Source organism: Myiozetetes cayanensis, unplaced genomic scaffold (assembly GCF_022539395.1).
Source record: "Myiozetetes cayanensis isolate MyiCay16 unplaced genomic scaffold, myiCay2020 scf1, whole genome shotgun sequence".
NCBI classification, from domain to species: Eukaryota; Metazoa; Chordata; class Aves; order Passeriformes; family Tyrannidae; genus Myiozetetes; species Myiozetetes cayanensis.
This window is the reverse complement of record NW_026086604.1, coordinates 93990831-94005350: the sequence shown is the minus strand read 5'-3', so window position 1 is coordinate 94005350 and position 14520 is coordinate 93990831. Positions and strand designations below refer to the sequence as shown.

General features: G+C 39.1%; 1 protein-coding gene across 2 annotated transcripts in view; it reads left to right on the top strand.

Annotated features, from left to right (window-relative positions):
* The window catches only part of LOC126643665 (collagen alpha-1(XV) chain-like), a 122994-nt gene extending 108697 nt beyond the window's left edge, over positions 1-14297 (top strand). For both annotated transcript variants that reach the window (XM_050322196.1, XM_050322187.1), the window contains 9 exons: positions 745-855; positions 2244-2388; positions 5892-5956; positions 7119-7247; positions 7427-7486; positions 8859-8918; positions 9798-9983; positions 10986-11101; positions 11450-14297. In XM_050322196.1, coding sequence (XP_050178153.1) covers positions 745-855; positions 2244-2388; positions 5892-5956; positions 7119-7247; positions 7427-7486; positions 8859-8918; positions 9798-9983; positions 10986-11101; positions 11450-11666 — 1089 coding nt within the window. In that variant the 3' untranslated portion in view covers positions 11667-14297. The remainder of the gene's footprint in view (positions 1-744; positions 856-2243; positions 2389-5891; positions 5957-7118; positions 7248-7426; positions 7487-8858; positions 8919-9797; positions 9984-10985; positions 11102-11449) is intronic.
* Positions 14298-14520: the final 223 nt, after the last annotated feature.

Sequence of the window (14520 nt, the reverse complement as noted above, 5' to 3'; positions counted from 1 at the left end):
GCTTTGCCCTTTGCCTCTTCTATTCAAAGGTTTGTATCTCAGAGACATGAAACAAAGCAGGCGAAAAGAAATTGAAGGAAATAAACTATCAGACAAACAGAAGGGGAGGAAGGAATGTACAACTGCTGTGGTTCATTTTGCAGATCAGAGATAATGGTTTAGTACTTAAATTACTCTTCTCATTCATTGTTTCCCAAACTAACTGATAATCGGTGATGAAGGACTGAAGACATGCAGTTCAATGTGTCTGCAATTTTATGTGGTGTCTCTTTTGTTTTCCTGGTACACATCCCCACCCTCCTCTCTCATTATATGCACTGTAATCTTCACTTTGCCACATACTTTCAAACACCTCTCCTTTCCATGTCAGTATTGATTTGCTCTTTCCTTCGTGATGGAGAAAAGCAGAAAGCCAGGCTTTTATGCTTCCTCCGACTTCCTCTTTGCCTTCAGCTACAGCACATGACAAGGTTTTGCTGGGGAAAATAGCAGGAAACAGCAACAGAGACATTTTCTCTGCCTCCACCTAACCCCACCTACCCTAGTCCTGAGAGAGCCTTGCAGCCTCGATAGAGAAAGCATTCCTTTTCGTTCCATATCACAGAAGAAGGAAGTGATGTTAAAAAGATTTCAAGCGGATGCTTTTCTTTGTTAAGCTCGGAGATTTTGTGTAACTTTAAAAGATCAGTGCATTGAGTTCTGATCTCACTTAGCTCAATGTTTTAAAATACTTTTTCTTTAAAGGGTGAAAAAGGAGACAACGGAGTCACTGGTGTAAAAGGAGAAAAAGGAGAACCAAATGGAGGGTTTTTTCTGACAGGACCTCCTGGACCACCTGGAAGACCAGGATTAGTTGTAAGTCACACAAATTGTAGAATAGGAATATTTGTGAGTACCCATTGTTTTAATCTAGAAAGCACTAAAAAGAGACAAACATCAAGATGATACTAAGAACTATAGGAAAACTCATATGCTAAGCATTAAGTGAATAGGAGAATGTTATGATAAGTGTAAGCACACACACTTCACTGTTGTGCACCAAATTAATTTGGTATGAAATATTGATGTAACATTGTGCTCGGCTCGCTAATAGAACTACATCAGGAGGTAGATCATGCTATAACAGCATTTCAAATCAAAACAGCATATATAATTTGTGATGCTACTACTTATACTCCCATAAATGCCAAAATAGGCCATATAAAATTAATCAGAGGCTGACTTGAAAATTATTGGCCATCTAAATAATTAATCTTATTTTTCTAGTAATGCAAAAATATGAATGAAAAGTCCAGTGTGTACCCATCTGGATTATTCCTGTGAAATTCAGCCACTGTCTAATTTCTACCTTTCAATTTTATCTTCTGGAAATTGCCACCACAGCTGCTTTGGAATAAAATGTACTAATTCTTTAGTAACTAGTGATCCCTGGGATCTGGCAACAAATATGTGCATTGCCATGTCTGTGGCAAGAACCATGAATGGGTGGATCACAGCTGAGGACGAAGTGTTAAGTTAACAAGACCACCTTCAAAAACCTTCAAAAACCCCTGGTGCTAGTCCACACTGGCTGAGAACCATCTCCCTCCTTAGAAACTGTTCTAGTGCCAAGAAGGATTTGGATGGCACAGCTGAGCTTGCACGACTGCAGGCCAGTCTGAGCACAGGGAGCATAAGCTCCTTCCTCTATCAGGCTGAGGGCCTGCTATCAGGCTGAGGATACTGCTAAACTGGAAGCAAGGAGAGTTGGAGCCTTTTTAATCTGGAAGTCTGGCAGCTGAAGTGATTAAGGGCTTGGAGCTAATATTTTATCACAGGAGGGAGAAGACAACAGTCTTCATGAGCTGTACACCCTGCACAGACATACTTTACATTAAGGCTTCCACCATGTACCTTCAGACAAACTCTTGTGAACACATCAAAGCAAGCAGTCTCAACACGAACAGGGTCAAGATTCAGGACTTTGAGACCACTGTTGAGAGTTTTGCAGATATCAGCTGCTCAGGGATAGGTGTGAGAATTTTCAGAAAGCTTTCTGAAATTTGTATTTTTTACTTTAATTCAGTGTATGGTTAAAATTTTCGTTTTCCATTAAATCCATGCCTCCTTGAAGAAAATTACACACAAACTCATGTCTAAATGGCAGTGTGCTGGCAGGCATTCAGAAAATGTTGCCACCAGAGATCATGGCCCTGCAGTAGTGAAACCAATACATTCAAGGAAATACTTTTCATCCCCTACAGGGACCAAAAGGAGACTCAGTTGTTGGCCCCAGAGGACCTCCAGGGTTACCTGGCCTACCTGGCTTACCAGGTTATGGAAAAATTGGACCTCCTGGCCCACCTGGCCCACCTGGCCCACCAGGACCCCCTGCAATATATGGTTCAGGTGAGCTTTTCACTGTGTATAAGAGTGTATAGCCATGTGCCCACACCCCCTACGTGATCAATTCCTTCACACCCGGCAGGATGACCCACCTGCCCACTCTCTCTGCGTACCTGAATCAGATTGTTCCCCACTCTCCTCCTGCCCTCCACCGATTTCTCCTGGAGGTGAGTTGGAACTGAGACAACAAAAGGGACAATTTCTCTGCAAACAGTTTTCACTAACTAGTGCCATGGGGAGTGTTGTTGCGTGAAAGATTTTACTGTGACTGTGTTTGTGGCTGGGAGGAAATCTGCATAATAGAGACAGGCTGTCTTGAGAGCTTTGCAAAATCCATCAAATTGAGCAGTTGGCTAAATTTTCACCAAAACACCCTTCTTGTGCTGAATGGAGTTGAATCCAGCTGGTGGCTGTCACAAGGGGTTTTCCCCAGGGCTCAGTATTGGGTCCAGACCTGTCTAATATCTTTATCAATGATCTGGGTGAGGGGATCAAGTGCACCCTCAGTCAGTTTGCTTCCAAGTTAAGCAGGAAAGTTGATCTGCTGAAAGGCTCTACAGAGGAATCTGGATCAATGGGCCAAGGCTAGTGGTATGAGGTTCAACAAGGCCATGTTCCAGATCCTGCATTTGCATCAAAACAGTCCCATGCAAGCCCTACAGGTTTGGAACAGAGTGGCTGGAAAGCTGCCAGTGGAAAGGAACTTGGGGGTCCTGGTTGACAACTGCTGAACACGATCCACAAGTGTGCCCAGGTGGCCAAGAAGGCCAATGGCATTCTGGCCTGTATCAGAAATAGTGTGGCCAGCAGGACCAGGGCAGTGATTGTTACCCTACACTCAGTATTGGTGAGGCCACACGTCAAAACCTGTGTTCAGCTTTGAGTGCCTCAATTCCAGAAGGACACTGAGGTGCTGGAGCAAGTCCAGAGAAGAACAGTATATCTGGTGAAGGTCTGGAGCACAAGTCTGATGAGGAGAAGCTAAGGGAGCTGGGGGTGTATAGCCTAGAGAAGAGGAGGCTCAGGGGAGACCTTTTCCCTCAAAGAAGGTTGTAGCCAGGTGGGAGTTGGTCGCTTATTCCAAGTAACAAATAACAGGACAAGTTGAAATGGCCTCAAGTTGCACCAGGGGAGATTTGGATTTGATATTATGAAAAATTTCTTCACCTAAAGGATTGCAAAGCACTGGAATATTGCCAAGCACCAGATTGCCAAGCACTGGTTACGCTTCCCTGGAGCGTAACCATGGTACCTGGGGACATGGTTTAGTGGTGAACTTGGCAGTGCTGGGTTAACAGTTGGAACTGATGATCTAAAGAGTCTTTTCCAACCCAAATGATTCTCTAGTTCTCTGTCGAAAAAACAGTACCCACAGTAGTCTAGAATGAGACTGCTGGAGAACTGCTTCTAAAAAGTAGTTGCTACACAAATGCTGAATAGAAATGAAACTTTGGGAAGATTGGTTGCTCTACCTTTAATGATTTTCAACTTAATGGAGTAGAAAAGGAGCAAAATTTGCCATAAATAGTCCTATCAGGAGAAGAACTTTGCAAACAAGGTGGAATCAAAGGGAATATGTGGCTATAAACGAAGAGCCACAGTTCAAGAATTTGTGCTTTTGACTCCTTTTGGGTCACAAGTTTGCTGTTAATGTTCAGCCCTTAGATCAGGATGTGGTGGATGGGGTCCTGGACTCCTCTGACATTACTTGACAGGTCTGCCTGAGTGAATGACTGATTCCTCCCTCTAGGAACTGTGCCCAACATGGGAATCCAGCCAGGTAAAACCAGAGCAGAGCATTCCTTAATCTCATCCGAAAATGTTATACTAATAGAAAGGGAATTTTTAACTAAATTGAGAAGCTGTAAGGCAGATCTGTTCTTCCTAAAGTTTGGTCAGGTCCTGTGAATACTTCTCTCCCTTCCTGAGAACTAATGATCAGCCTGTTTCCCCTCAAGGCATGTGCCTCCAGCACGCTGGTTTGGGGAGGAGATATCTCTGTTTCCAGTTTGTTCTCTCCAAGTATTTAACAAACCTGGTCAGTCTGGTTTCTGCAGCAGATATATTGGAGACTTCCAATCTGTCATCCAGTAAATATTAGTAATTTAGTGTCTGTCAGAAGTATTCATCTTCTGAATAATATTTGAGAAAGAAAAAAAATCGTTAATATGTTCAACTTTGGAACATGGGCTTTATGTCAATAAGCTCCTGATCATCATGGTGTGGACAGATCCACAGCATCCATGAAGTCCATTAAGGCCTTCAGGCCTTTTGCTGTGTAATTTATTTGAAGCACTTCTGAATATTAGCTACGAGACCCAGACAGACGAAACAAATTCTTATTAGTATCCCATCCCTATACTTTTACTTATCTTCTCTGCCATTAGTCTTCATCATCCTCCTGCACATTTTCCTCTTTGCTTTGTAAAAAGCTTCTTTAGGTAGCACACCGATGAAGGTCCATTTTACTAAATGTTAACACAAATGCTTATTTATTTTCTATCTTCAAGGTTCAGTTATCTCTATTAAAGCTCTTACTATCTGTAGTATGGGGTTCACATACTGTAATATGGGGTTCATATATTTTAATATGGGGAAGGAGGAGTAGCTTGTCTGCAGGTGAATAGCTCTGAACACTTCTGAACACCTCATGCCACTGGCATGAAGGACCTGCTCTGGAGTATCTTGATAAATGCCTCAGAGCATAGGTTCTTCAGTTTGTAAAAGCGGATTTCAAGTCTCCTCTGGGTTTCACAAAGACAAACAAGCAAGGTCAGTGTGTAGAAGCTCTTTCTTCCAAACAGCTTCAAAGCTCTAATATCATGCCATGCATTTGCACAAGATGCTTGCTTTCACTCTTACATATCTTTCAGTCTTTGCTGCCTTAAAAGAAAGAAATTTTTACTCCAAAAAACAGGGACTTCTCAGCTCAAGGTGAAGAAATTCAGTTTTGGAGTAAAGACAGGTACTACTTATTAGATAGTGTGGACTAGTCTTAGAAGTTCAAGTTCATACCTCCAAATAATTCTTTATTGCTTTGAAATGTAAGCTGAGCTTACAAGTAAATTTTGTATCTAAGGAAAAGTATTTTTTTATTTACTTTTAGAGCAAAAGATATAACAACGCCCTCCAAGTTTATATGGGCGGGAACTAAAAGTTCACCCTCTTCCATATGCACATCAGCAGCAGCTCACAGAACAGCATTCTGGTCAATTCAAGTGCGTCTGGCTCTTCATTTGCAGAGTTTCTATAACAAATTACAACCAAAAATTTGGCCTTAACCTCCCAAATAACAGAGAAAAGATTAGTTTATCAATGCTTTTAAAAAAATCTTTAAGAAGGCATTTTCTGTCATTGACTTGAACACAGCTATTCAGGACTTGACTATGGCTATTTAAAACTTCCACTGCCCCTAGACATCACCATTAAGTCCTTTCCTTTTGTCACTCACATTCTCTCTCAAAAACATGTCCTTCAACATGTATTGTGTGTTTGTTTTATTTTAGCACCTGCAATGCCTGGGCCACCAGGTCCTCCTGGAGAGCCAGGATCACCTGCCACCAGGAATCTGGTAAGAGACAAAATAAAGAAGCTGTTATTGAAAGCTTTCATCAAATTTTTTGGTGCTCATCAGTAGCACTGAAAGAAGAGCAAAAGTTCCTTCCTGTGTTTTTGCTTACTATATTGTTTTATGAACCAAAAAAATTTTGTTAGGGAATCCATAGAGCTGAGAAAAAGGATGAGAGGAGAAGTCTGTCCCTTGCCTTGTTATAAAAGCCTTTTCAAATAAATGCAAAGATTGGTGGCATGCTAAAGTTGCGGAATGTTACATATTCCATGTTCAAAGCAATGTCTCTGAGTGTGGCAACTGAGATACTATGTGAGATGAGACAATGCTGAGATACTAGAATAACTACTGAATGCCCAGTTTCTATGAAAAAAACACTTTACAGTACTAGATTGAAACCCAGTAATATAGGTGATTTGATTCTAAGATGAAAACTGTAGATTTCCCTAGCAAATCTAAAAATCATTGCGCCAGAATATACATATAAATTTGTTTCCTTTTCTTACATCGTGAATCAAATCAGAATTGGATCCCAGGTATCCATGAAGTAGAAACACCATCTAAGACAGAAGTCCCTTCAAGCTAACAGAGGGCAGTTCTCAGAGGAAAAACAGATATTCCAAGACTGGTGCCCCAAGGTAGAGGACTGTAGTTACACACTGCTGTCTCAGATAGGAGGTCCAAGCCCACTTAGGTAAAAATTAAGATTAAAAAACAGTATGCAAATCTACAGTAGGGCCTGCATTATTCATAAAGCATTAATATGCGTTCTGACACCGAAGAAATGAGAAAGAAATTATACTCAAGTATCTAGAAATTACACTCTCCCGAAATTTGATAAACTACTTGGAATTCTCTTCTGAACTCTGCATTTTGATCTAGTATGCTAAACTGCAGCAGTGCAATGATCTTCACTCTGTACAAAATTAACTTTTGCTGTAGTTCTAGTACAACCCACAGAATGATGATGCTGGTATGCCAAAGTAACAAGATATTTATGTTACTGAAGCTTTATGGATTAAATTATGTAAAACTGACTTTATAAGCATTTCCTTTGGAAGAACCCTTGACATTTATGTGTTCAAATGAGACTTCAATTTAACAATTTAACTTGCTAAGTGTTTTGTGTGTCTGATGAAGTATGTTTCCTTTTCCTATCTGACAGGTTACAACATTCCAAAACATTGAGGGTATGTTGGAAAAAGTCCATTTTGTAGCAGAAGGTACACTAATCTATCTGAGGGAAACCAGTGAGGTTTTTATCCGTGTTCGAAATGGATGGAGAAAATTGCAGGTACTATTGTACTACGTCTTAATCTTTTCTAACTCCCTTACTCACAATGGAGTTGTGGGAGATATTTTTACAGAGGTAGAGTAGTATGGATACAAAGGTTCCTTTTTTTTTTTTTTTTTTTTTTTTAGAAGCTCCTGATGAAATGGTTTTGGTTTACTCTTCTTTTTTGGTTCTTTCAGCTTGGTGAGCTAATTCCTATCCCTGCTGACAGCCTTCCTCCTCCAGCCATATCAAGCCATGTAAGTACAAAATGAACCATGAAAAACTGAATCTAGATGTGTGATACACTTGGCAGAAATTGCATGCAGATCACTGCACAACACGATTTTCCATTGAGATTTGTTAGTTCTAAATAAACATCCTACCACTACATAATCTTGCAAATTGGTTTGCATTGGACATTCATCTCTTTCCAGTATCTTCTGAGATTCCAAGACTACAGAGACAAAGCAACATTTACGAAAAGCAGAATTAAGTAGGCTGCCAAAAAAAAAAAAAAAACCAAAAAACCAAAAACCAAACAAACAAACAAAAAATGAAACAAAAAACCAAACAAACCGAAACAAAAAAAAACCAAAAAAATCAAGGCCACAGATTTTTGTTTCATAATACTGAAGTCAGTCATATGAAGCCCTGATGCCCTTCCAGGAAACTCAGACAAGTGTTTTTGAAAAGCAGATTTTCTTTAAAAGATTATAGTCCTGTATTCGGTGTCCCACAACCAATGCCTTCATGTAGCTTATCCCACAGCGTTCAGAGGGTCTATTCTAATGCTTCAGTTGTCAGTTTGAACTTGACCCCATTCTGCAAGTTATTGTACCAACCTGCATGTGAACATGCTGTCTGTCCCAAAAAAATTGCAGGAGGATGAAAACCAAGAAGTGGCAAACTGGATAAAGAACAGTATTGTTGACAACAGGTTAATTGGTCTGCTGAGATAATGAAAGCGCAAGAGAGTGCTAGGAAGGAGCAGTGAGAAGGAAGATGGCCAAAAAGAAATAAAAAAGGTTAGAGTAGGTCAGGGAGAAATTCATTTAGTACACTGGGAAAATGTCTAGACCTCAAGTTGTAATAAATTTTCTGCAGCCTCCAGCTGACACCACAGGAGTTTCTCATGTGGTACAGCCGGTGGCTGGTTACTCATACGTGCTGTAACTGAAGAAATAACTTTGATGTTCCTGAAACAACTAATATTCCCACCACTGCATTTTTTTGTTTTTCACATCCTCCATACACTTTCAGTTTTGATTTTAGAATCTTGGCATTTAGAACTGCTCTTCTGCCAAGAGAGGGCTTCTTCTACGCAGGATTCCAGGTGTGATCCAGCGCTAATAGTAGCTCTGGCAGAGCACTATGGAATGGGTACATTTGGGTCTAGCAAAGCTACACTGCCCAGGCCAGCTTTTAAACACATGTTTATGTGACACACCAAGCTGATGATATGTAGATAAAGTATTCTGGCTAAGTTGTTTGGGACTATTTTTCAAAGGCAGGACAGTTTCAGATTCTCCAGTGTTCAATGTTTGCTTTATTCAAAAAGTTACTGAGTGTCTAAAATTCTGATCTCTGTAGCATATTTAACATATCTGTTTGCTTGTGTTCAAATAACAGGGATTTCAGTCTATTCCAGCACTGAGATCAGTATCAAATATGAACAATGGAAAACCAGCAGTAAGTATGAAATCTGTATTGCAACTGCATAGCTGTGGTTTGAAACGTGATGGATTGCATCTTGAGGGAGAGTTGTGATATTTACTCTTCAAAGTCAGAGCTTTTACTTTAGAAATTTACAAATACACTTTTTTATTTTGTTTGGAAATCTCAGACAGAATTTTAAATTGTTTCCTCCAAATCTATTTTCATCATCCTAGCCCCTTTCCCATCTCAAAGAATCCTGACTCTGAGTTAGGAATAACTCTTCACTTAGTGATTGTATCCACAACACAGAGTAACTTTTAAGTTAACAATAGTGTAACAATTAAATAAGAAAAATATTCATTAGAGTATCTCCTATCTATGTGTCACTGCTTGTTTTAGACAGACACTTTAGAACCCAAGCCTTCATTTAAAAGACTTTAAAATATTCAGACAAAGAAAACAAAGTAAATGAGTTATATCTAAAAAAAAAAGAAAAAACCCACCAAGAATGCAGATCACTTCTTGCATCTTTGCTGTTATACTTTTAAGCATGCTACTTGTATTTTTGAATGATATGTGGTTAATTCTTACTACTTTTTTCCATACTTGTAAGATTTGGGATTTTATTTGTGTGAAAACTCTAAGACTTCTATATGAAATTACTAGCTACTTTTAAAAGAATTTTAATTTTTAAGAGTATATAATATTCACGGTTTCCTTAATAATTTCTGCTAAGAGCCTCACAGCTCTGAGAAATATGATGTTATGGCAACAAATAATTTTCATACCTGTTATGAAAATTACACGCTCTATGCTGGCAGGAAGAGGGGGCACTATTTTGTTTACAAAATGTGTCTTCCTAGTGCTGTAAACTTCTTTTAAAATGGTGCTTTTTCCTCTTTTTTCCTCTAGTTGCATCTGGTGGCTTTGAACTTCCCATTTTCTGGTGACATGCGAGCGGATTTTCAGTGTTTTCAACAGGCCCAACTAGCAGGTTTGACCTCTACCTATAGAGCCTTCCTCTCATCACATTTGCAAGATCTGGCCACAGTTGTCAGAAAAACAGACCGACACCATTTGCCAGTAGTCAATCTTAAGGTAAAAATGAGTGCTTAGTACTTGTTATATTAGGATAGGCTGTAGGTGCCCCAAAAATTTTGGAAATAACAAAAGCACAAAGTTTCAGCCCAAAAATTTTACAAAGAAGCAACTTTGCTTCAAATTTCACAGTCAGGTTCAAGAAACAAAAAAGTAGTGATGCAATAGAAAACTACTGAGCTATTATGTTTTACCTTCTAGCATGATCATGGAGTACAGTAGGATAAAATGCCTATTTTTCTCATTTCTAACTAAAATGCAAATTTTGTGCTTAGGAATGAAGTTGGATTTACCCCAGTGAAACAGAGAGGAGAGTCTAGAGCATGAGTCATTTTGTGGTCTCACATAAACAGACACACACTAAAACTGAGGAAAACAAACCATGTCTCTGTAGCATTGGCTGGCTCCCAGAACAAACGGCCAAACAAACCTACAGGAATAACACATGATGCTTGAAACATGTTGAGCGGATGCTACTCTGAAGTGCATGCAAATACAGAGCCTTGAGAGAAATTTGTGAAGACAATATTGTTTCAACTTTGACTGGAAAAACTCAGAAGGATTGTGAGATGTAGCCCAATGCAAAGTTTTGCCTTGAACATTTGCAACACCTTTCATAAAATTGTGACCTTAATAGAAGTTCCAGTACAAGTTATCTCTAGATTTTCTCCATATACCTATACAGTACTTACAAGCAATTTTTCAAACAGTGCATTAGTAACAAAACGACAGTGGATGATCAAGGTGAATTTTTGGACTGACAATAGAACAGAGACAACTGTGAGGCAAAGCCATGGATCAGAGAGCATCTGTTTGCACAGAGAAGACAGATGAGACGAGTTTGTTCAGGAATATCATGCAGAAACTGATGAGAGAGCTGGAATCATAAGTGTCCTTAAATGCAGATAAGATTTTTGATTTGTAGATAAGTCTCTAAAGGTCAGGTATGACGCAGATTTGGGATTTGTTTTGTTTGTAAAAGTAGCTTTGACATTTTAACAGGGAGAAACCCTTTTCAGTAACTGGGAATCTATATTTGATGGAAACGGTGGACAATTCAACATTCATGTTCCAATATACTCCTTTGACGGGAGGAACATCATGACCGATTCATCTTGGTGAGTTTACATTACCCTTTATGTTTTACATGTTACACGTAAGGGGTTTTTTCTACTTTTACTAGATAGTAATAGAAATAGGGGCAGTATCTTGAGACTACTAGAAATGTGATAAAAATTTCTTGCTTTCCTTATGCCATTTTTCTTTTCCATTTCTGAGAGTCTAGGAATGGGATAATAAGCTGTGTTGTCCTGTCTTTCTCTCCTTTCTGTCTTCATCTTTAGCTATCCAGTGTTCGCTTCAAGCAGAAGGAATGCAGAAACACAGGTCACCACATATATAGGTGTGCAGTTGAATAAAGCAAACGAGATTTTGTGAGGAAATAACATCTTAACATTACCTTTCAGGCCTCAGAAAGTAATATGGCATGGATCAACAGCACATGGGATTCGACTGGTTAGCAACTACTGTGAAGCCTGGCACACAGCTGATACGGGAGCTATGGGACAAGCGTCACCGCTGAAGACAGGGAAACTTCTTGATCAGAAAGTGTATAGCTGTAACAACCAGTTTATTGTTCTCTGTATTGAAAACAGTTTTGTACCTGATCCCCAAGGAAAATAATTCACCTGTTGCACATAGGAATATTCCATTCAATGACGGAAAAAGATGACACTGAAATTTCATTTGCAATGATGTAAATATTTTAATTTTTGTAATTGCACATTTCAGGAAAAAAAAATAGCCAAAGAAAACATACCTCAACACAAACCACATTCCAGTTAGGTGGAACATCCAGTGCACATATGGCTGGCTTAAAGCCCTTCCTTCCACTTGAACCCCATGCGGTTCAGTGTTTGCCAGCAGCTAACTCACAGCCCAAAGTCTTTCTGGCTGAGCTGGAGGTCACTTCAGGGCATGAGTCAAGTGTGGTCTATGAGGAAGATCCAGTAGCCTGTCTTATAAGCAGTATGGCTCAGCAAGGCTGCTGCTGCTTCACAACCGAGAAGCTGCATGCTCCATGCTCTTCTTCTCACTTGCATAGATTTTGAATACCCAAGGCACTGTTCATATATATGCATATATACATACTGTCCCTGAGCAAATACTGGAAGGCTCTTACACCTTACAGGGCTCACATTTTCAAAAAAAAAAGCTTTGAGAACGAAGGCGCTCATCTCCTCTTAGTTTTAGTGGGAGCTGAGTACCCGACTCCTGTAAGCTTGTACAGATCGCAGCCAGGTGCTTACACAGAAATTTAGCAGCTTCCACATCTTATTTCAGCTTTTTTCTTTGCATATTCTAGGCATAAGGCTTTATGCAGGAGGAGTGAATTTCACCTAGACAAAATCTGGTCTTTATTTTGGTGCTACTGTTACCAGGAAACCTGAAAGCAATGTTAATAGAAAACATCCTGTTTTACTGGTAGAACTGTGCAAAGTAAACGCAGACAAATGAACCATCTGACCTTTATTTATTTCATTGTGTATTAGAGGAGTAATTTCCTTTTGTGTCAGACTTCCAAATGAAATATGTCTGTCCTGGTTTCTATAAAGTGCGTTCTACACATTGTTATCCCACTAAATTATATGTAAAGTGATTTTCCTTTTTGTGAATTTTACCCTTCTGACATTCACATAATTAAAGAGTTGTTAATATAAAATAACTACAGCAATGATAAGAATGATCAGGAAATGGTAATTCTTCACAGACAGTATCACTATCATATCTGAAGTCTTTTACTGTTATATTTGTCTGCAGCATACTTTAAACAACATATTTACTTGTATTTTATCAGGAAGTGACTATGGAGGTCAAACTCCACATTATCATTTTTTTAAGATTTAATCTTGAATCTATGTTGGAAATACATGTTCATTTGCTGACAAATAGTATATTAAATAACTAGACAGCTACCTTCGACAGACAAAAGCAAATCACACTTACAATACTAAAGTCATATAATTATACAACCAAATATTGTGAAATCCAGCTTTATTTTTCCAATTCATTATAAAAGCTTATTTCCCAGAGTCAGATGAATGATATCTTCTCATTTTTTCTGGAAAAGCAAAAAATGTAAATTACCCCATTATTACAACACGGTAATAAGGCAAAGGCTATTTATATCACATTTAAAATGTGTGCATAACAATTCACTGCACTTATTTATTGTTCACTTCCCTAAAACACTGAGCACTTTTGTGCAATGCCAAATTCCTTCAGTTCACAGAGTTGGAAGAGTTGTATACGTACAGCAGGGTTTCACTCTGAGCCACAGAAAGTTCAAGGGAGAAAATAAAGTGCTTTTACCTGCTTTAAGCAGGAACCATCTACTTTTAAACCTTTAACGGACATCAGTGTTTCTGCTTGCAGCCAGTCATCATCATCATTCCTTGCTCTTCCCCTCCTGAGCTAGAGCAGCCCTCAGGGAGCTGATTATCTCTTAGCCTAGAGTTGCAGTGACAAGAGGTGACAGGGTGATGGGATCACACAGAATAGCTCCATCAAGGGGGAGGAGAGAAGAAATGTGCAGGTCTTAGGAGATACTGAACTAGAGTTCAAGTTGGGTCCAGCAAAATGAGTCCAGAGTTCGGTTTGTGCCAGTCCTTCTACGGAGCTAACCCGGGAACTGAAATGGTTAAGCACCATCAATAAGTTCCTAGAGAACTCTCATTGTTTGCTTCCCACCTCTAACATTAATCTGCAGGATACTGCAATTTATTGCACATCCTTTAACTGAATACAGAGCAAGGACCATGCACTATCTTGGTTGCTGTTGTGCTGAGTTCACGTGATATGATCATGCACCAACAAGGGAGATACCAGTCTGTTAGAAAGATCAGGTTTTCCTTGGAAAAAACCCACAAAATAAAACACATAAACAAACAAACAACCCCAAAAGCCTCTTTTTGTCCCTTGTACCCAGAGCCAGTGATGTTCATCTAGACTCCCTAGTATAATTGAAAAGTAACGTTCATCAAGGGTACGACAGGAAAAAAAAATAGCCCAGTACTTAATTAGCTTTATTGAAGTACAATACCTTTTTTCAGCATGATTCCAACATGAAGGTCAGGTGCACTTGAGGAAGGACGTTTGCTAGTTCAGGTAAGAAATTTTGTACAAAGTAAATTAATCACCAAAAGAGCAAGGCTGAAAGTGGTAACTGCACAAGAAATCAATGTATCCGTCCAAATGAATGACATCAGAGTGTCATTTAAATAAGAGTTTGTGTTTAAGAGGAAAGCTTTGCTTGACAACAACCATTTATTTTGAACTTTGATGCACTTTAAAAGGAAGAATTTACCTGCTCTTTAATATCAAAAGCAATTAAGACTCCTGGGTAAAAAATGAAAATATTTCTTCATTGTGTGTTTCATTTCCTCAAGGACCATTCTTTTAAAAAAGTGCAAATACTGCAGCAGATACCCCCCTGATTTAAAAAACTAAAACACAAACCATACCTGTTATCATCACT